Source organism: Zootoca vivipara, chromosome 12 (genome assembly GCF_965207765.1).
Source record: "Zootoca vivipara chromosome 12, rZooViv2.hap1.1, whole genome shotgun sequence".
Classification (NCBI taxonomy): domain Eukaryota; kingdom Metazoa; phylum Chordata; class Lepidosauria; order Squamata; family Lacertidae; genus Zootoca; species Zootoca vivipara.
Window position 1 is genome coordinate 28,147,641 of NC_142595.1, and position 21,088 is coordinate 28,168,728.

Sequence of the window (21,088 nt, forward strand, 5' to 3'; positions counted from 1 at the left end):
AAAAACACACTATGGCTTATTTTCAAGGGATGTCTTATTTTTTTCCTCCTCCTCCTGCCGCGGCCGGCATTGCTGCTGCGCCTATCACTATGTCTTATTTTCGGGGTATGGCTTATATTCCTTGAATGCTTAAAAATCCTTCTATGGCTTATTTTATGGGTATGTCTTAAAATATGAGAAACAGGGTATATATAAAAGCAAAATATCCAAGACAGCAACAACAGTTATTCCTACAATAGTAGAAAAACTAAATCCATCAGCCAGCTCAGAATTCAAATCTCCCAGTCTCCTTATTTCTGCCAAGATAGAAGCTGCTTATTCCATCTAAGTGCTTATCTGGCATTGCTCAATATACAAAGATATATAACCCCCAAATTGACTGAAGTGCATTCAAAATACATGATTTCTCTATCAATTTTTCTAGATGAAACCAATATCAAACATCAAGACAGCCAAACTCATAAGATCACCAGATTTAACTTAATGATACTTGTGAATTTCTCTCTCTCACCTGATTCTCTCTTAGGATTTTGGAGTTCCTTGTGCTATGGTCTTATAAGTTGATTATTTCTGTCTGTAGTCCTTCATAGTCCCCACCCTCTTTTACAATAAAAATGAAATATATTTAAATACTGTACATATTACAATGTATGCATTTTTAAATACATGTTAGCTGGAGATAACAATTTTAATGCCTTCAGGTACTTTTATAACTTTATTTTCATAGCAGAAAATGATATTGTGCAATTCAGAAAAATATGAAATCCAAAGAATGTCCTGATCCATGTATTAATTCAGGAAGTGCCGATAAGGATGGTCCTCCAACATTCCTAATTTCCCATATTTTTCCTCCATTGTTCAATTGTACAAAGCATTGCATCAAAATTAAATCAAGATTGTATCAAACAACCTGCTAGCCTCTAGTTGCTCTATTTTACCACTGAGTACCCCTACTAAATTCAGCATGCTGCCTTCTTGTTCAAAGTGCAGTCATTCAGATAAAAGCAAAAAAATTAACATTATGATATAAGGAGAGGATATGCTGTGTCCCATTTACTGGTCAGGCACCAGTATTACTTGTGTTTTCTCAGTAAAGTTGTGGCCTGTTTTAACAATCAACAAAGTTATATTGGTCTCCCTCCCTCCCTCCCTCCCTCCCTTCCTTCCTTCCTTCTTCTTTGGCGATCATGCATAGCCAAGTACTGTAAGATTATTTCCATAGACACAGTTTTAAAAGTGAGTTTGTAAGTGACTGTGGAGGACAATTCTGGATCCACACGTCCTTCCACAGTGGGTAAAAGGGTTTCTGGGCGGGAGTTGATAAAGCTGAGAGTTTGCCAAGTGTGTCTTCCTCTTAGTGTGTTTCTCCCTTTTGTCCTGATTTCGAGTTTCTTCAAAACAGATGACACCTTTGGTAAAGCCTGTTCTCCAATTGGAGCGCTCACAGGCCACTGTTTCCAAGTTGTCAATGTTTATACTACATTCTTTAAGATTTGCCCTAAGGGAGCCTTTCAACCTCTTTTGTTGACCACCAGCATTATGCTTACAATTTCTAAGTTAATAATAGAGTACAGTAGTTCCTTTGGAAAGAATCAGGCATCCGCACAACATGACCAGTCCAACAAAGTTGAAGAATCATTACTTCAACACTGGTGATCTTTGCTTCTTCCAGTACACTGGCATTAGTTTGCCTGTCTTCCCAGGTGATGTGTAGTTTTCCCCCCGGAGAGACACGGTTGATGGAATCTTTCTCCCTTCCATTTCTTCACTCAGTGGTATTTAACTATTTTATAATGGCCATCACTTTCATATTCCTTTCCAATTATCTTTCAGAATGTAGCATTTGATGACAACCACAATGCAGAGAAACCTGAGTGAAATCACAGAGTTCATCCTTCTGGGGTTTGGGGATCTCCCTCATCTGCACATCTTTCTGTTCCTTGTGTTTCTTGGGATCTACATACTGACAATTGCTTTCAATATCCTCATGGTCTTTCTCATAGTGACTGATCATCACCTGCACACACCCATGTACTTCTTCCTGGGGAATTTGTCTTTTTTGGAAGCAGTCTACAGCTCAACAACCCAACCCAGGATGCTGACCAGTCTCCTGACAGGGGACAAAACCATCTCTGTTAAAGGATGTTTCACACAATTTTTTGTTGTTTCTTTCCTGGTTGGTACAGAATGCTATCTGCTGTCTGTGATGTCTTATGATCGTTTCTTAGCCATATGCAGACCCCTATATTATGCAACTCTTATGAATGGTAAACTCTGTATCCAGCTGGTCAGTTGCTCTTGGATCAACAGCATTGTGGCGATCACCATAATATTGGTCTTCATATGGCAACTACGTTACTGTGGTTCCAATGAAATTGATAGTTTCTTTTGTGAATCTCTTTCCTTGGTTAAAATCTCCTGCAGTGACACCAGTCTTGTGAAATATGTCATTCTAATCCTGGCTTTTGTGTTCAGTTTCCCTCCTTTTCTTTTGACTCTGATCTCCTACATATTTATTGTTGCTGCCATTTTAAAAATCCCACCCACAACTGGGAAGCAGAAGGCCTTTTCCACCTGTTCTTCTCACATCATTGTTGTTTCTATCTTCTATGGGTCAATATTCATTGCGTATTTCACACCAGAAAATGAAACAATGAGAGACCTTAACAAAATATTTCCACTACTTTATATGGTCTTCCCCCCTTTAATTAACCCACTCATATATAGCCTGAGAAATAAAGATGTCAAAGAGGCTCTGAGAAAGGCTGCTGGAAATTTTTGGAATTTTTCCTCTTCCCATGTCACTGTTTTCACTACCCATTGGAATGCTTCTTCCTCTGGGACCAACAGGCACCACAACTTTTAAAGATACAGGGGGTAATGCTTGTGAAGGTTACTGTCCTTTTCTATGCTCTCTCATTACTCACTCAGAGATGGCAGATGAACAGGCAGCAATATCAGGAGGACAAACTGCAGGGCTAGGAGGATCCAGAGCTTGGCAGTAGGGCATGGGTATATGCACATTTGCAATGAGGCTGTAGGTGGAGCCTGAGAATATGCACATTTATGTGCATGTGTGTTACTTGTGCATGCTGATATGTGACCTTAGATGCTGATTTGTGACCTGTGAAGCAGAGCTGAAATCACCATCCTCACTTTTTCATCTGGACCACTCCATGAACACCAATCTGTTCATGAAACGAGCCTCCATTGATGAGTTACACTCGAAGAGAATTTTCCTGTCGTCAACACAACTGATCTTCCATGAAAATAGGAAAGACCTTACATCAACACAATGGCTAGTGTGGTTGGAGTGCCTTTTCATTCATGAATTGATCTGTCTATAAATGTGAAAGATTAAATAGCAGGCATTTGGCATTATTGGGGGGTGGGGTTCATCCAGAACTTTCCTTGATTGTCCCCATGCTAGTTCAGTTTGTTTATCTTTTTTCCATTGGCTATCATTGTAATTCCTAGCAAACAGTCTATTTCCCCCTCCTTGTCAGGATTTAATATGTCCCTCTCACAGGCCAGACACAGCAGGCTGGCGGGTATATTATGCTCCTCCTTGTCAGGATTTAAGATGTCCCTCTCACAGGCCAGACACAGCAGGCTGGCGGGTATATTATGCTTAGATTTATTAGTATTTACACAGTCGCTTCAGTCTGAGCTCACAGCTCAATCATCTTCAGATGAGGATGTTGGACTCACTAAAGGGTGGATTCTTCGCCAATAGTATATCCTCCACCATAGCTGTCAACTTCCGGACTGGAAAATAAGGGTCCCAGCAGCACGGCACCGGAAGTGGCTTCTGCACATGTCCAGACATGCGCAGAAGCGACTTCCAGTGCTGGGCTGCCTGTGTCTGCATGTCTGGGCACCGGGAATCGCTTCTGCGCATGTCCAGACATGCACAGAAGTGATTTTCAGTGCCCAGACATAGGCAGAGCGGAGATTTCCGGCAGCACTTGGCAAGTGAGTGAGCAGCCAGCCACCGAGTGAGGCGTTTTACCAGGCGGCGGCTGGTTGCTCGCTTGTGGGGGGGGCAGGCAGGCGCCGAGCCATCAAGGAGGGAGAGGAGCTGCTTCATTTGAAATCTGGTAAATTTCCAGGATATCGAACAATCCAGGGTTTCGGGGGGAAACGGATTTAAATTCGGGGGTTTCCTGCCAAAAACGGGAGAGTTGACAGCTATGTCCCCTACCGGCTCCCCCTCCTCCTGTTTAACTGACTTCACGCCTGGACTCTACTCCTTCGCCTTGTCCATGGAGACTCCGGGGCAGTCTGCCCCTCCCCCTCTTGAGCCATGTCTAGAAGCTGCAGTTCCTCTGAAGCAGCCTCTGTCTGACCTACGCTGTCTTGGGAATTTACAACTGGCGTTACCAAATGGGAGGGTCTTGCATCACTCTCAGTATGGGAAGGAATCAGGACTCTGCTTCCTCCAGCCTGCGTCCCTTCCTCTCTGGAGTCTTTGCTGTAGCTCTGGGAAGGGATGTCCCTGACACTCCTCAACAATAAGTCAATATCTCCTGAGATGCCACTGTTTTTTTTAGCTTTAAAAAGCAAGCTCTTTTTTATATATGGCATGAGATGTAAAGGAAAGCAGGAACACATCCATTCAAGAAATGTTTCTACGTCTATGAAGATGAGCACGGGAGATATACTGCACGTTTGTTTCTTGGACCAATGGATCCTTCATCTTATCATTTACACATAAGAGAGGTATTTAGAACACTGTCTTGTTCATGCACCCTGTGCAAAATATATCTGCTATGTGTATGGCCTCATCAGTTACCTTTCAAAAACTTTGCGAATGAGCCGTTTCATTCCAGAAAAAAAATAATTTACCGTAAACATCCTGTGTGGCTCAGCAGATTTAAATGTGTTTCTGCTTACATTAAATCTATGTGGCTTAAATCTATGTGGCAACAGTGTCTTCTATAAGCCAATTAAATATAAGAGTTTGTTCATACATGTAAGAATTTGAGTAAGCTGCGCTAGGCAGGACAGAAGATTAAATGGCAATACAGTGAGGCACTTAAAATTCTGATCACTGAAATAGTCCCATCATGGCATCTGCAGACATGCATTGAAGTGAGGAGGTTGGAAAACAGAGCTATATATAGCCATATGGCGATCCTTCCACAAATTGGTTTGGTCCACCTCTAAGACAAATTTTGACCACCAATTCTAAGTTGGCTGCTTTTATTTTGAAAATAGCAAACTATGCTTTGAGAAAGTAGTGTCTTATTTTGTTCTCTTTGCATCCTGTGATCCATTTGCCACTAATAATCTGAATTAAAATGTAAGCAGTTTCTGTGTCTGAAAGCATAGTTCACTTATTTTAAACATTTCAGTCTTTAACTGAACTCAGTTTCTACAACATGAAATGAAGGACTATAGTAAAAAGTGGGGGTTAGATTTACGTAGGTTTGGTATTCGTTGTTAGTATACTGACAGGAAACCCACTGAAATAAATGGATTTAAGTGCGGTAACTTAGATCCATTTATTTTGATGAATCTCCTATAAGTTATGATTTAGTTTAAAAGGTAAATTCCTGCATGACATTTGGTGTCCCTTCCAACCTTACAGTTCTGTGATTCTTTGAGGGTAAAAGGTAAAAGGACCCCTGACCATTAGGTCCAGTCATGACCGACTCTGGGGTTGCACCGCTCATCTCGCTCTATTGGCCGAGGGAGCCGGCGTACAGCTTCCAGGTCATGTGGCCAGCATAACTAAGCCGCTTCTGGTGAACCAGAGCAGCACACGGAAACACTGTTTACCTTCCCGCTGAAGCAGTACCTATTTATCTACTTGCACTTTGAGGTGCTTTCGAACTGCTAGGTTGGCAGGAGCAGGGGCTGAGCAATGGGAGCTCACCCCGTCTCAGAGATTCGAACCGCCGACCTTCTGATCGGCACTCCCTAGGCTCTGTGGTTTAACCCACAGAACCACCCATGTCCCCTTGATTTAGTTGGATATCACCAATAACACTGCCAGTCAGTGGGCTTCATCCATCATATGTTAGATTTTTACTGAGATATTTATATACTTGCTGTTCACAAAATATATGAAATTAGTGTGCGACAATTTAAAACAACCAAACTACACAACTACATGAAGATCTACACCTCATACAACAGACCAATAATAAATAGAGCTAAGTGAATGAGCTAGGGATCATGTTTTGCAACTGGTTTTGTGAAAAATAATATCTTAAACTACTGATGGAAACATATCCCCGAGGATGCATGCCAGATCTCCAAGGAAATTCTGCTACATAATGTAGGTGCTAATAGCAAGAGGACCTTTTTCCTGGTTGATGCCAGATGAAGCAAGGCAGGCTGTATTGTCACCAGAAGGGGCACTCTCAAAAAACTGGGTCCCAAGCGGTGTAAGACTGAGTAGCAAATTGGCAACCAGTGTCTGTGTTAGATGGAAAATTGTAGTACATAGATAAACAGAAAAAACATTCTCAGTCAAGTGTTCTGATAGAAAAGTTCCAGATTGAATAAGAATTTTGTTGCATGTATATCCCACTCTATGTAATAAAACCACGATTAATGCTTCTGAAATACAACCATATAGAAAATCACTTAGGTCTCTCCTGTTCAAACATTTTTTTCAGGACCTGAAAAAACTTCACTAGGTATATTTAACATAGTGAACACAATGCAGAGAAATCTAAGTGAAATTAGAGAGTTTGTCCTTTTGGGATTTGGAGAACTCCATCACCTGAAGATCTTCTTGTTCCTAGTTTTTCTGGTGTTATACATTTTGACCATGGCTGCCAACATTCTCACCATTCTTCTGATAGTGACTGATCAGCACCTGCACACCCCCATGTACTTCTTCCTAGGAAATTTGTCCTGCTTAGAGACTTTCTACAGCTCAACCATCCTACCCAGGGTTTTGGTGAGCCTCCAAAAGGAAGACAAAACTATATCCATGAAAGGATGCCTTGCGCAGATGTACTTCTTTGCTTTCCTGGTTAGCACAGAATGCTATCTCCTCTCTGTAATGTCATATGATAGATATTTAGCTATATGCAAGCCTTTACATTATGAAAATGTAATGAACAGGAAACTCTGTATTCAGTTAGCTGCTGGCTCCTGGTTCAATAGCATTGTGTTTACGTATATATTTTTGGGTATTTTCTTAAAAATACAATTCTGTGGTCCTAATGAAATCGATCATTTCTATTGTGATTCTCTCCCATTATTAAAGCTTTCCTGCAGTCACATCAACCTTGTGAAACAAGTCTCTGTAATATTCTCTTTTGTATTCACTTTCCCTCCTTTTATTTTGACTCTGGCTTCTTATATCTATATTATTGCTACCATCCTCAGAATCCCATCAACCACTGGGAGAAAAAAGGCCTTTTCCACCTGTTCTTCTCACCTGATTGTCGTCTCTATTTTCTATGGGGCATTGATCATTGTATATCTGATACCCCAAACTAAAACCATGAGATATTTCAATAAAATTGTTTCTGTTCTCTACACAGTCCTTCCCCCCATAGCTAACCCTCTTATATATAGTTTGAGAAACAAGGATGTAAAGGAAGCCCTGAAAAGGCTACTACAAAAGTTTAGGAAGGGCAATTTGTGAATTTGGATTTGCGGTCTCCTTTATGTTTATAAATAAAACTGAATGCATGCAAAAATAAAAAATATGAGTGGATTTTTTAATTGCGTGGTTATACAATGTCCTCTGTAGCACTTCTTGTATTGATGTATAGCAAACAGAAATAATAGTACAATGCCACATTATAAATATCTAAATCAAGGGTGGAGTACAGCAAGGATAAAGAACCTGTGGTTTTCTTGGTGTTGTTGGACTCCAACTCCTAATTTCCATGACCATTGACCATGCTGATGGGGCTGCTCAGAGTTGGTGACAATTTCAATCCAGTTTTCTTTCTTTTTCTTTCTTTTTCTATTTCAGTCTAAGCACCCAAAGATGTGTAATGAAGGTGCCAGGTGAGAAGGAAAGATAACTGAGTTGGCTTGATTTCAAATGCCACATTCACAAATTTCAGAAATTATAGGGAGAACCTGAAACCCAGGAATTTTAGGTGATCATTACCTCTTGCAAACACATGATAATATAATATACCCTTCACATGGGCTTGTGTGTGTGTGTGTGTGTGTGTGTGTGTGTGTGTGTGTGTGTGTAGATATATAGATAGAGATATCACATTTAAAGAAATCACAGCAGAAAGATGATTTTTGAAGGCAAAAAGGAGGAGGCAGAGCAGTGGAGAAAAGGTAAGGGGAAAGAAAAATACATGCCACCCAAGGCCAACTCACACAAAGAAAGGAACATCAATTCCACTCAAATAGTCTTATTTTTAACTGACCAATTCAACAGCATATTGTATGCATGCTTTTCTTATAACTCCAAAAGAGGGCTTTATTAAGGCTTTGTTTCCCTTATTAAAATCTGAATATTCATTAAAGAACATTGCTAAGAATGGAAGTCCCCAAAGTGCCCCACATCTGTGACTAGGGATACAAGATCCCCATGTGAGTTTGGTCTAGATTTCAAGCTAATATTCCCTCTCTGACAATTAGTCCCTATCTCTCAATATGTTTACCCTTTGATTTCTAATAATATATAATAACCAGCTAGAGACATCCTCTTTCTGATAAACCCTGAGATGAGAAACTTGTCATGGGATGCTAAAACAAATTAAACAGCTATGGAGAAGGAAACTTCCAATCAAGTCTGTGAAGATGGGCATAGAAGAAAAAAATACTCTCCCACTTGCTCCTAAGAACAGCACCTCAGAAATTGCACTCAACAGAAACTTCAGCTCCTTATCCATTCATAAAGGTATTTGTATTCAGTGCTAATCATCTGCAGGAACTAAAGCTTTGTAATAAAAGTGTGGTTGTCAATTCCTCACTTTATTCAGAAGTAAGAAGTATCTGGTCGCACTGAATCCTTTCTGTTTCTTTGGTTGAGAGATCACTGAAGACTTCTGGGGTTGGCTCTTAGGTCCCACTGAAATCCATAGGTTAATTTAGTCATGGGCACTAAATGCAATTCACTTAATCTGGCACCAGTCCATGGTCAAGGGCTGCTTCTGTTTAGTTGCAAAGAGAAGCCAAGTTGCAGGGAACCAGGCAGAGGGCCTTCCCAGTAGTGACGCCTGCCCTGTGGAACGCCCTCCCATCAGATGTCAAAGAGAAAAACAGCTACCAGATTTTTAGAAGACATCTGAAGGCAGCCCTGTTTAGGGAGGCTTTTTATCTTTAATTGATTATTTTATTCTTCTGTTGGAAGCCGCCCAGAGTGGCTAGGAAACCCAGCCAGATGGGTGGGGTATAAATTATTTATTATTATTATTATTATTATTATTATTATTATTATTATTATTATACAAACAAAACATCCAAGACAGTAACAACAGTTTATTCCTAAAATAGGTTCCCAAGTAGAAAAACTAAATCCATCTCCCAGCTCAGAACTCAAGTCTCCCAGTCTCCTTACTTCTACCAAGATAGAAGATGCATATTCCATCTCAGTTCTTTTCTGCCATTGCTTAATATACAGGGTGAGTCTTTTAAACGAGGCCCCATGGAACAGGTATACTTTGAATCCACGTAGCCTCTTTTAAAAGGACTCACCTTGTATAAACTTCTATATCCCCCAAATTGACTTGTGTATTAAAACTATGTGATGTGTCTATTAAGTGTTCCAGATGAAACCAACATCAAACATCAAGGCAGCCAAACTTATAACACCGCCAAATTATATTTAAGTTAATGATACTTGTGAATTTTTTTCTCACCTGATTCTCTCTTAGGACTTTGGAATTCCTAATGGTATGGTCTTATTTTCAAAGTTGAACTCATTAGGAATAACACTTTGCAACATTGTTTTATTTCTGATATGTGTGTGTATTCCTTCATAGTTCCCATCCTCTTTACATTAAAATCAAAATATATTTAAATACATATCACAATGTATGCATTTTTAAATATATGTTATCTGAAAATAATAATTTTAATGCCTTCAGGTACTTTTATCATTTCAATCTCATATGAAATCTAAAGAATAATTACATATGTAATTATGCATGTTGCCTTCTTGTCCAAAGTGCAGTCATTCAGATAAAAGCAAAAAATTAACGTTACAGTGGTACAGTGTACAGTGGTACAGTGGTTAAGAACTTAATTCGTTCTGGAGATCCATTCTTAACCTGAAACTGTTCTTAGCCTGATGTACCACTTTAGCTAATGGGGGTCTCCCGCTGCGCTGGCGGAGCACGATTTCTGTTCTCATCCTGAAGCAAAGTTCTTATCCCGAGGCACTATTTCTGGGTTAGTGGAGTTGGTAACCTGAAGCGTCTGTAACCCGAGCTACCACTGTATATATAATGAGAGGATACTTGTGATGCTGTGTCCCATTTACTGGTCAGGCAGCAGTGTTACTTGTGCTTTCTCAGTAAAGTTGTGGCTTGTTTTAAAAACCAACTAGATTATATCGGTCACCCTTCCTTCTTCTTCTTCTTTGACGATCAGTTGTAGCCGAGTAAGATTGTCTTCCATAAACACGGTTTTAAAAGTGAGCCCGTAAGTGACTGCAGAGGCCAATTCTGGATGCATACGCCCTTCCACAGTGGGGAAATAGGTTTCCTGGTGGGGGTTGATAATGGTGAGAGTTTCCCAAGTGTGCCTTCCTCTTAGAGTGTGTCTCCCTTTCGTCCTGAGTTCAAGCGTCTTCAAAACACATGACACCTTTGGTAAAGACTGTTCTCCAGTTGGAGCGCTCGCAGGCATTACGCTTGCCATTTCTAAGCTCAGAGTAGAGTAGTTGATTTGAAGACGATAATCAGGCATCCACACAACATGACCAGACCAACAATGTTGATGTTGAAGAATCATTACTTCCACAATGGTGATCTTTGCTTCTTCCAGTACATTGGCATTAGTTCACCTGTCTTCCCAGGTGATGTGTATTCCCCCCCCCCCCAGAGAGACCGTTGATGGAATCTTTCTCCCTTCCATTATGTCACTCAGTGGTACTTAACTATTGTATAATGGCTATCACTTTCATGTTGTTGTTTAGTCGTTTAGTCGTGTCCGACTCTTCGTGACCCCATGGACCATAGCACGCCAGGCACTCCTGTCTTGCACTGCCTCCCGTAGTTTGGTCAAACTCATGTTCGTAGCTTCGAGGACACTGTCCAACCATCTTGTCCTCTGTCGTCCCCTTCTCCTAGTGCCCTCAATCTTTCCCAACATCAGAGTCTTTTCCAAGGATTCTTCTCTTCTCATGAGGTGGCCAAAGTATTGGAGCCTCAGCTTCACGATCTGTCCTTCCAGGGAGCACTCAGGGCTGATTTCCTTAAGAATTGATAGGTTTGATCTTTTAGCAGTCCATGGGACTCTCAAGAGTCTCCTCCAGCACCATAATTCAAAAGCATCAATTCTTCGGCGATCAGCCTTCTTTATGGTCCAGCTCTCACTTCCATACATCACTACTGGGAAAACCATAGCTTTAACTATACGGACCTTTGTCGGCAAGGTGATGTCTCTGCTTTTTAAGATGCTGTCTAGGTTTGTCATTGCTTTTCTCCCAAGAAGCAGGCGTCTTTTAATTTCGTGACTGCTGTCACCATCTGCAGTGATCAAGGAGCCCAAGAAAGTAAAATCTCTCACTGCCTCCATTTCTTCCCCTTCCATTTGCCAGGAGGTGATGGGACCAGTGGCCATGATCTTGGTTTTTTTGATGTTGAGCTTCAGACCATATTTTGCGCTCTCCTCTTTCACCCTCATTAAAAGGTTCTTTAATTCCTCCTCGCTTTCTGCCATCAAGGTTGTGTCATCTGCATATCTGAGGTTGTTGATATTTCTTCCGGCAATCTTAATTCCGGCTTGGGATTCATCTAGTCCAGCCTTTCGCATGATGAATTCTGCATATAAGTTAAATAAGCAGGGAGACAATATACAACCTTGTCGTACTCCTTTCCCAATTTTGAACCAATCACTTTCATATCACTTTCCAATTTTCTTTCAGAATGTAGCATTTGAGGACAACCACAATGCAGAGAAACGTGAGTGAAGTCACAGAGTTCATCCTTCTAGGATTTGGGGATCTCCCTCATCTGCACATCTTTATGTTCCTTCTGTTTCTGGTGATCTACATTTTGACAATTTCTTTCAATAGCCTCATGGTCTTTCTCATAGTGACTGATCATCACCTGCACACACCCATGTACTTCTTCCTGGGGAATTTGTCTTTTTTGGAAGCACTCTACAGCTCAACAACCCAGCCCAGGATGCTGACCAGTCTCCTGACAGGGGACAAAACCATCTCTGTTAAAGGATGTCTCACACAATTTTTTTTTGTTGCTCTCCTGGTTGGTACAGAATGCTATCTGCTGTCTGTGATGTCTTATGATCGTTTCTTAGCCATATGCAGACCCCTATATTATGCAACTCTTATGAATGGTAAACTCTGCATCCAGCTGGTCAGTTGCTCTTGGATCAACAGCATTGTGGCGTTCACCATAATCTTGGTCTTGATAGGGCAACTATGTTACTGTGGTTCCAATGAAATTGATAATTTCTTTTGTGAATCTCTTTCCTTGGTTAAAATCTCATGCAGTGACACCAGTCTTGTGAAATATGTCTGTCTAATCCTGGCTTTTGTGTTCAGTTTCCCTCCTTTTCTTTTGACTCTGATCTCCTACATATTTATTGTTGCTGCCATTTTAAAAATCCCATCCTCCACTGGGAAGCAGAAGGCCTTTTCCACCTGTTCTTCTCACATCATTGTTGTTTCTATCTTCTATGGGTCAATATTCATTGCATATTTCACACCGGAAAATGAAACAATGAGAGACCTGAACAAAATATTTCCACTACTTTATATGGTCTTCCCCCCTTTAATTAACCCCCTCATATATAGCCTGAGAAATAAAGATGTCAAAGAGGCTCTCAGAAAGACTGCTGGGAAAATTTGGAATTTTTCCTCTTCCCATGTCACTGTTTTCACTACCCATTCGAATGCTTCTTCCCCTTTGACCACAAGGCACCGCAACTTTTAAAGATACAGGGGGTAATGCTTGTGAAGGTTACTGTCCTTTTCTATGCTCTCTCATTACTCACTCAGAGATGGCAGGTGAACAGGCAGCAATATCAGGAGGACAAACTGCAGGGCTAGGAGGATCCAGAGCTTGGCAGTAGGGCATGGGTATATGCACATTTGCAATGAGGCTGTAGGTGGAGCCTGAGAATATGCACATTTATGTGCATGTGTGTTACTTGTGCATGCTGATATGTGACCTTAGATGCTGATTTTGAACCTGTGAAGCAGAGCCGAAATCACCATCCTCACTTTTTCATCTGGACCACTCCATGAACACCAATCTGTTCATGAAACGAGCCTCCATTGATGAGTTACACTCCAAGAGAATTTTCCTGTCGTCAACACAACTGATCTTCCATGAAAATAGGAAAGACCTTACATCAACACAATGGCTAGTGTGGTTGGAGTGCCTTTTCATTCATGAATTGATCTGTCTATAAATGTGAAAGATTAAATAGCAGGCATTAGACATTATTGGGGGGTGGGGTTCATCCAGAACTTTCCTTGATTGTCCCCATGCTATTTCAGTTTGTTTATCTTTTTTCCATTGCTATCATTTTAATTCCTAGCAAACAGTCTATTTCCCCCTCCTTGTCACGATTTAATATGTCACTCTCACAGGCCAGACACAGCAGGCTGGCGGGTATATTATGCTTAGATTTATTAGTATTTACACAGTCGCTTCAGTCTGAGCTCACAGATCAATCATCTTCAGATGAGGATGTTGGACTCACTAAAGGGTGGATTCTTCACCAACAGGATATCCTCCACCATAGCTGTCAACTTCTGGACTGGAAAATAAGGGTCCCAGCAGCACGGCACCGGAAGTTGCTTCTGCACATGTCCAGACATGCGCAGAAGCGACTTCCGGTGCTGGGCTGCCTGTGTCTGCATGTCTGGGCACCGGGAATCGCTTCTGCGCATGTCCGGACATGCACAGAAGTGATTTTCAGTGCCCAGACATAGGCAGAGCGGAGATTTCCGGCAGCACTTGGCAAGTGAGTGAGCATCCAGCCACCGAGTGAGGCGTTTTACCGGGCGGCGGCTGGTTGCTCGCTTGTAGGGGGGCAGGCGGGCACCGCGCCATCAAGGAGGGAGAGGAGCTGCTTCATTTGAAATCTGCTAAATTTCCAGGATATCGAACAATCCAGGGTTGCGGGGGGAAACGGATTTAAATTCGGGGGTTTCCTGCCAAAAACGGGAGGGTTGACAGCTATGTCCCCTACCGGCTCCCCCTCCTCCTGTTTAACTGACTTCGCGCCTGGACTCTACTCCTTCGCCTTGTCCATGGAGACTCAGGGGCAGTCTGCCCCTCCCCCTCTTGAGCCATGTCTAGAAGCTGCAGTTCCTCTGAAGCAGCCTCTGTCTGACCTACGCTGTCTTGGGAATTTACAACTGGCATTACCAAATGGGAGGGGCTTGCATCACTCTCAGTATGGGAAGAAATCAGGATTCTGCTTCCTCCAGCCTGCGTCCCTTCCTCTCTGGAGTCTTTGCTGTAGCTCTGGGAAGGGATGTCCCTGACACTCCTCAACAATAAGTCAATATCTCCTGAGATGCCACTGTTTTTTTTAGCTTTAAAAAGCAAGCTCTTTTTTATATATGGCATGAGATGTAAAGGAAAGCAGGAAAACATCCATTCAAGAAATGTTTCTACGTCTATGAAGATGAGCACGGGAGATATACTGCATGTTTGTTTCTTGGACCAATGGATCCTTCATCTTATCATTTACACATAAGAGAGGTATTTAGAACACTGTCTTGTTCATGCACCCTGTGCAAAATATATCTGCTATGTGTATGGCCTCATCAGTTACCTTTCAAAAACTTTGCGAATGAGCCGTTTCATTCCAGAAAAAAAATAATTTACCGTAAACATCCTGTGTGGCTCAGCAGATTTAAATGTGTTTCTGCTTACATTAAATCTATGTGGCTTAAATCTATGTGGCAACAGTGTCTTCTATAAGCCAATTAAATATAAGAGTTTGTTCATACATGTAAGAATTTGAGTAAGCTGCGCTAGGCAGGACGGAAGATTAAATGGCAATACAGTGAGGCACTTAAAATTCTGATCACTGAAATAGTCCCATCATGGCATCTGCAGACATGCATTGAAGTGAGAAGGTTGGAAAACAGAGCTATATATAGCCATATGGCGATCCTTCCACAAATTGGTTTGGTCCACCTCTAAGACAAATTTTGACCACCAATTCTAAGTGGGCTGCTTTTATTTTGAAAATAGCAAACTATGCTTTGAGAAAGTAGTGTATTATTTTGTTCTCTTTGCATCCTGTGATCCATTTGCCACTAATAATCTGAATTAAAATGTAAGCAGTTTCTGTGTCTGAAAGCATAGTTCACTTATTTTAAACATTTCAGTCTTTAACTGAACTCAGTTTCTACAACATGAAATGAATGACTTTTGTAAAAAGTGGGGGTTAGATTTACGTAGGTTTGGTATTCGTTGTTAGTATACTGACAGGAAACCCACTGAAATAAATGGATTTAAGTGCGGTAACTTAGATCCATTTATTTTGATGAATCTCGTATAAGTTATGATTTAGTTTAAAAGGTAAATTCCTGCATGGCATTTGGTGTCCCTTCCAACCTTACAGTTCTGTGATTCTTTGAGGGTAAAAGGTAAAAGGACCCCTGACCATTAGGTCCAGTCGTGACCGACTCTGGGGGGTGCGGCGCTCATCTCGCTCTATTGGCCGAGGGAGCCGGCGTACAGCTTCCAGGTCATGTGGCCAGCATAACTAAGCCGCTTCTGGTGAACCAGAGCAGCACACGGAAACGCTGTTTACCTTCCCTCTGAAGCAGTACCTATTTATCTACTTGTACTTTGAGGTGCTTTCGAACTGCTAGGTTGGCAGGAGCAGGGGCTGAGCAATGGGAGCTCACCCCGTCTCAGAGATTCGAACCGCCGACCTTCTGATCGGCACTCCCTAGGCTCTGTGGTTTAACCCACAGAACCACCCATGTCCCCTTGATTTAGTTGGATATCACCAATAACACTGCCAGTCAGTGGGCTTCATCCATCATATGTTAGATTTTTACTGAGATATTTATATACTTGCTGTTCACAAAATATATGAAATTAGTGTGCGACAATTTAAAACAACCAAACTACACAACTACATGAAGATCTACACCTCATACAACAGACCAATAATAAATAGAGCTAAGTGAATGAGCTAGGGATCATGTTTTGCAACTGGTTTTGTGAAAAATAATATCTTAAACTACTGATGGAAACATATCCCCGAGGATGCATGCCAGATCTCCAAGGAAATTCTGCTACATAATGTAGGTGCTAATAGCAAGAGGACCTTTTTCCTGGTTGATGCCAGATGAAGCAAGGCAGGCTGTATTGTCCCCAGAAGGGGCACTCTCAAAAAACTGGGTCCCAAGCGGTGTAAGACTGAGTAGCAAATTGGCAACCAGTGCCTGTGTTAGATGGAAAATTGTAGTACATAGATAAACAGAAAAACATTCTCAGTCAAGTGCTCTGATAGAAAAGTTCCAGATTGAATAAGAATTTCGTTGCATGTATATCCCACTCTATGTAATAAAACCACGATTAATGCTTCTGAAATACAACCATATAGAAAATCACTTAGGTCTCTCCTGTTCAAACATTTTTTCAGGACCTGAAAAAACTTCACTAGGTATATTTAACATAGTGAACACAATGCAGAGAAATCTAAGTGAAATTACAGAGTTTGTCCTTTTGGGATTTGGAGAACTCCATCACCTGAAGATCTTCTTGTTCCTAGTTTTTCTGGTGTTATACATTTTGACCATGGCTGCCAACATCCTCACCATTCTTCTGATAGTGACTGATCAGCACCTGCACACCCCCATGTACTTCTTCCTAGGAAATTTGTCCTGCTTAGAGACTTTCTACAGCTCAACCATCCTACCCAGGGTTTTGGTGAGCCTCCAAAAGGGAGACAAAACTATATCCATGAAAGGATGCCTTACGCAGATGTACTTCTTTGCTTTCCTGGTTAGCACAGAATGCTATCTCCTCTCTGTAATGTCATATGATAGATATTTAGCTATATGCAAGCCTTTACATTATGAAAATGTAATGAACAGGAAACTCTGTATTCAGTTAGCTGCTGGCTCCTGGTTCAATAGCATTGTGTTTACTTCTATATTTTTGGGTATTTTCTTAAAAATACAATTCTGTGGTCCTAATGAAATTGATCATTTCTATTGTGATTCTCTCCCATTATTAAAGCTTTCCTGCAGTCACATCAACCTTGTGAAACAAGTCTCTGTAATATTCTCTTTTGTATTCACTTTCCCCCCTTTTATTTTGACTCTGGCTTCTTATATCTATATTATTGCTACCATCCTCAGAATCCCATCAACCACTGGGAGAAAAAAGGCCTTTTCCACCTGTTCTTCTCACCTGATTGTCGTCTCTATTTTCTATGGGGCATTGATCATTGTATATCTGATACCCCAAACTAAAACCATGAGATATTTCAATAAAATTGTTTCTGTTCTCTACACAGTCCTTCCCCCCATAGCTAACCCTCTTATATATAGTTTGAGAAACAAGGATGTAAAGGAAGCCCTGAAAAGGCTACTACAAAAGTTTAGGAAGGGCAATTTGTGAATTGGGATTGGCGGTCTCCTTTATGTTTATAAATAAAACTGAATGCATGCAAAAATAAAAAATATGAGTGGATTTTTTAATTGTGTGGTTATACAATGTCCTCTGTAGCACTTCTTGTATTGATGTATAGCAAACAGAAATAATAGTACAATGCCACATTATAAATATCTAAATCAAGGGTGGAGTACAGCAAGGATAAAGAACCTGTGGTTTTCTTGGTGTTGTTGGATTCCAACTCCTAATATCCATGACCATTGACCATGCTGATGTTGGTGACAATTTCAATCCAGTTTTCTTTCTTTTTCTATTTCAGTCTAAGCACCTAAAGATGTGTAATGAAGGTGCCAGGTGAGCAGGAAAGATAACTAAGTTGGCTTGATTTCAAATACCACATTCACAAATTTCAGAAATTATAGGGAGAACCTGAAACCCAGGAATTTTAGGTGATCATTGCCACTTGCAAACACATGATAATATAATATACCCTTCACATGGGCTTGTGTGTGTGTGTGTGTGTGTGTGTGTGTGTGTGTGTGTGTGTAGATATATAGATAGAGATATCACATTTAAAGAAATCACAGCAGAAAGATGATTTTTGAAGGCAAAAAGGAGGAGGCATAAACCCTGATAAACCCTGAGATGAGAAACTTGCCATGGGGTGCTAAAACAAATTAAACAGCTATGGAGAAGGGAACTTCCAATCAAGTCTGTGAAGATGGGCATAGAAGAAAAAAATACTCTCCCACTTGCTCCTAAGAACAGCACCTCAGAAATTGCACTCAACACAAACTTCAGCTCCTTATCCATTCATAAAGGTATTTGTATTCAGTGCTAATTATCTGCAGGAACTAAAGCTTTGTAATAAATGTGTGGTTGTCAATTCCTCACTTTATTCAGAAGTAAGAAGTATCTGGTCGCACTGAATCCTTTCTTTTTCTTTGGTTGAGAGACCAGTGAAGACTTATGCGATTGGCTCTTAGGTCCCACTGAAATCCGTAGGTTAATTTAGTCATGGGCACTAAATGCAATTCACTTAATCTGGCACCAGTCCATGGTCAAGGGCTAATTCTGTTTAGTTGCAAAGAGAAGCCAAGTTGCAGGGAACCAGGCAGAGGGCCTTCCCGGTAGTGGCGCCTGCCGTGTGGAACGCCCTCCCATCAGATGTCAAAGAGAAAAACAGCTACCAGATTTTTAGAAGACAGCCGAAGGCAGCCCTGTTTAGGGAGGCTTTTTATCTTTAATTGATTATTTTATTCTTCTGTTGGAAGCCGCCCAGAGTGGCTAGGGAAACCCAGCCAGATGGGCGGGGTATAAATAATATATTATTATTATTATTATTATTATTATTACTATACAAACATCCAAGACAGTAACAACAGTTTATTCCTAAAATAGGTTCCCAAGTAGAAAAACTAAATCCATCTCCCAGCTCAGAACTCAAGTCTCCCAGGCTCCTTACTTCTACCAAGATAGAAGATGCATATTCCATCTCAGTTCTTATCTGCCATTGCTCAATATACAGGGTGAGTCTTTTAAAAGAGGCCCCATGGAACATGTATACTTTGAATCCACGTAGCCTCTTTTAAAAGGACTCACCTTGTATACATTTCTATATCCCCCAAATTGACTTGTGTATTAAAACTATGTGATGTGTCTGTTAAGTGTTCCAGATGAAACCAACATCAAACATCAAAGCAGCCAAACTTATAACACCGCCAAATTATATTTAAGTTAATGATACTTGTGAATTTTTTTCTCACCTGATTCTCTCTTAGGACTTTGGAATTCCTAATGGTATGGTCTTATTTTCAAAGTTGAACTCATTAGGAATAACACTTTGCAACATTGTTTTATTTCTGATATATGTGTGTATTCCTTCATAGTTCCCATCCTCTTTTACACTAAATTCAAAATATATTTAAATACATATCACAATGTATGCATTTTTAAATATATGTTATCTAAAAATAACAATTTTAATGCCTTCAGGTACTTTTATCATTTTAATCTCATATGAAATCTAAAGAATAATTACATATGTAATTATGCATGTTGCCTTCTTGTCCAAAGTGCAGTCATTCAGATAAAAGCAAAAAATTAACGTTACAGTGGTACCTCGGGTTAAGAACTTAATTGGTTCTGGAGGTCCATTCTTAACCTGAAACCGTTCTTAACCTGATGTACCACTTTAGCTAATGGGGGTCTCCCACTGCGCCGGCGGAGCACGATTTCTGTTCTCATCCTGAAGCAAAGTTCTTATCCCGAGGCACTATTTCTGGGTTAGTGGAGTTGGTAACCTGAAGCGTCTGTAACCTGAGCTACCACTGTATATACAATGAGAGGATACCTTTGATGCTGTGTCCCATTTACTGGTCAGGCAGCAGTGTTACTTGTGCTTTCTCAGTAAAGTTGTGGCTTGTTTTAAAAACCAACTAGATTATATCGGTCACCCTTCATCTTCTTCTTCTTCTTTGACGATCAGTCGTAGCCGAGTAAGATTGTCTTCCATAAACACGGTTTTGAAAGTGAGTCCGTAAGTGACTGCGGAGGCCAATTCTGGATACATACGCCCTTCCACAGTGGGGAAATAGGTTTCCTGGCGGGGGTTGATAATGGTGAGAGTTTCCCAAGCGTGCCTTCCTCTTAGAGTGTGTCTCCCTTTCGTCCTGAGTTCAAGCGTCTTCAAAACACATGACACCTTTGGTAAAGACTGTTCTCCAGTTGGAGCGCTCGCAGGCATTACGCTTGCCATTTCTAAGCTCAGAGTAGAGTAGTTGCTTTGAAGACGATAATCAGGCATCCACACAACATGACCAGACCAACAATGTTGATGTTGAAGAATCATTACTTCCACACTGGTGATCTTTACTTCTTCCAGTACATTGGCATTAGACTTTTCGGGTTGGCTCTTAGGTCCCACTGCAATCTGTGGGTTAATTTAATCATGGGAACCAAATGCTATTCACTCCTGGCACGTTTCTCCCTTTCGCGCTGAGTACGAACATCTTCAAAAAAAAGATGACACCATTGGTAGAGGCTGTTCTGCAACCAGAGCACTCACAGGTCAGTGTTTCTCAGTTGTCAATGTTTATACTACATTTTTTTTTTAGATCTGCCCTGCGAAAGCCTCTCAATCTCTATTGTTGACCACCAGCATTATGCTTAACATTTTTAAGTCCAAAGTAGAGTAGTTGCTTTGGAAGACGTTAATCAGGCATCCACACAATATGACCAGACCAACAATGTTGATGTTGAAGAATCATTACTTCCACACTGGTGATCGTTGCTTCTTCCAGTACATTGGCATTAGTTCGCCTGTCTTCCCAGGTGATGTGTATTTTTTTCCCCAG

General features: G+C 40.9%; 4 protein-coding genes across 4 annotated transcripts; all 4 read left to right on the top strand.

Moving 5' to 3' along the window:
- Positions 1-1,858: 1,858 nt before the first annotated feature.
- LOC148683864 (olfactory receptor 2AP1-like) lies at positions 1,859-2,866 on the top strand. The gene has a single exon (XM_088655833.1). The coding sequence runs from the start codon at positions 1,859-1,861 to the stop codon at positions 2,864-2,866; it is 1,008 nt and encodes a 335-aa protein (XP_088511959.1).
- A 3,807-nt stretch (positions 2,867-6,673) lies between these two features.
- On the top strand, positions 6,674-7,612 carry LOC132593126 (olfactory receptor 9K2-like). Its single transcript, XM_060282140.1, has one exon. It carries the CDS (start codon positions 6,674-6,676, stop codon positions 7,610-7,612), a length of 939 nt encoding a protein of 312 aa, XP_060138123.1.
- A 4,444-nt stretch (positions 7,613-12,056) lies between these two features.
- LOC148683865 (olfactory receptor 2AP1-like) lies at positions 12,057-13,064 on the top strand. The gene has a single exon (XM_088655834.1). The coding sequence runs from the start codon at positions 12,057-12,059 to the stop codon at positions 13,062-13,064; it is 1,008 nt and encodes a 335-aa protein (XP_088511960.1).
- Positions 13,065-16,799: 3,735 nt separating this feature from the next.
- Positions 16,800-17,738, top strand: LOC132593127 (olfactory receptor 10A7-like). Its single transcript, XM_060282141.2, has one exon. The coding sequence runs from the start codon at positions 16,800-16,802 to the stop codon at positions 17,736-17,738; it is 939 nt and encodes a 312-aa protein (XP_060138124.2).
- Positions 17,739-21,088: the final 3,350 nt, after the last annotated feature.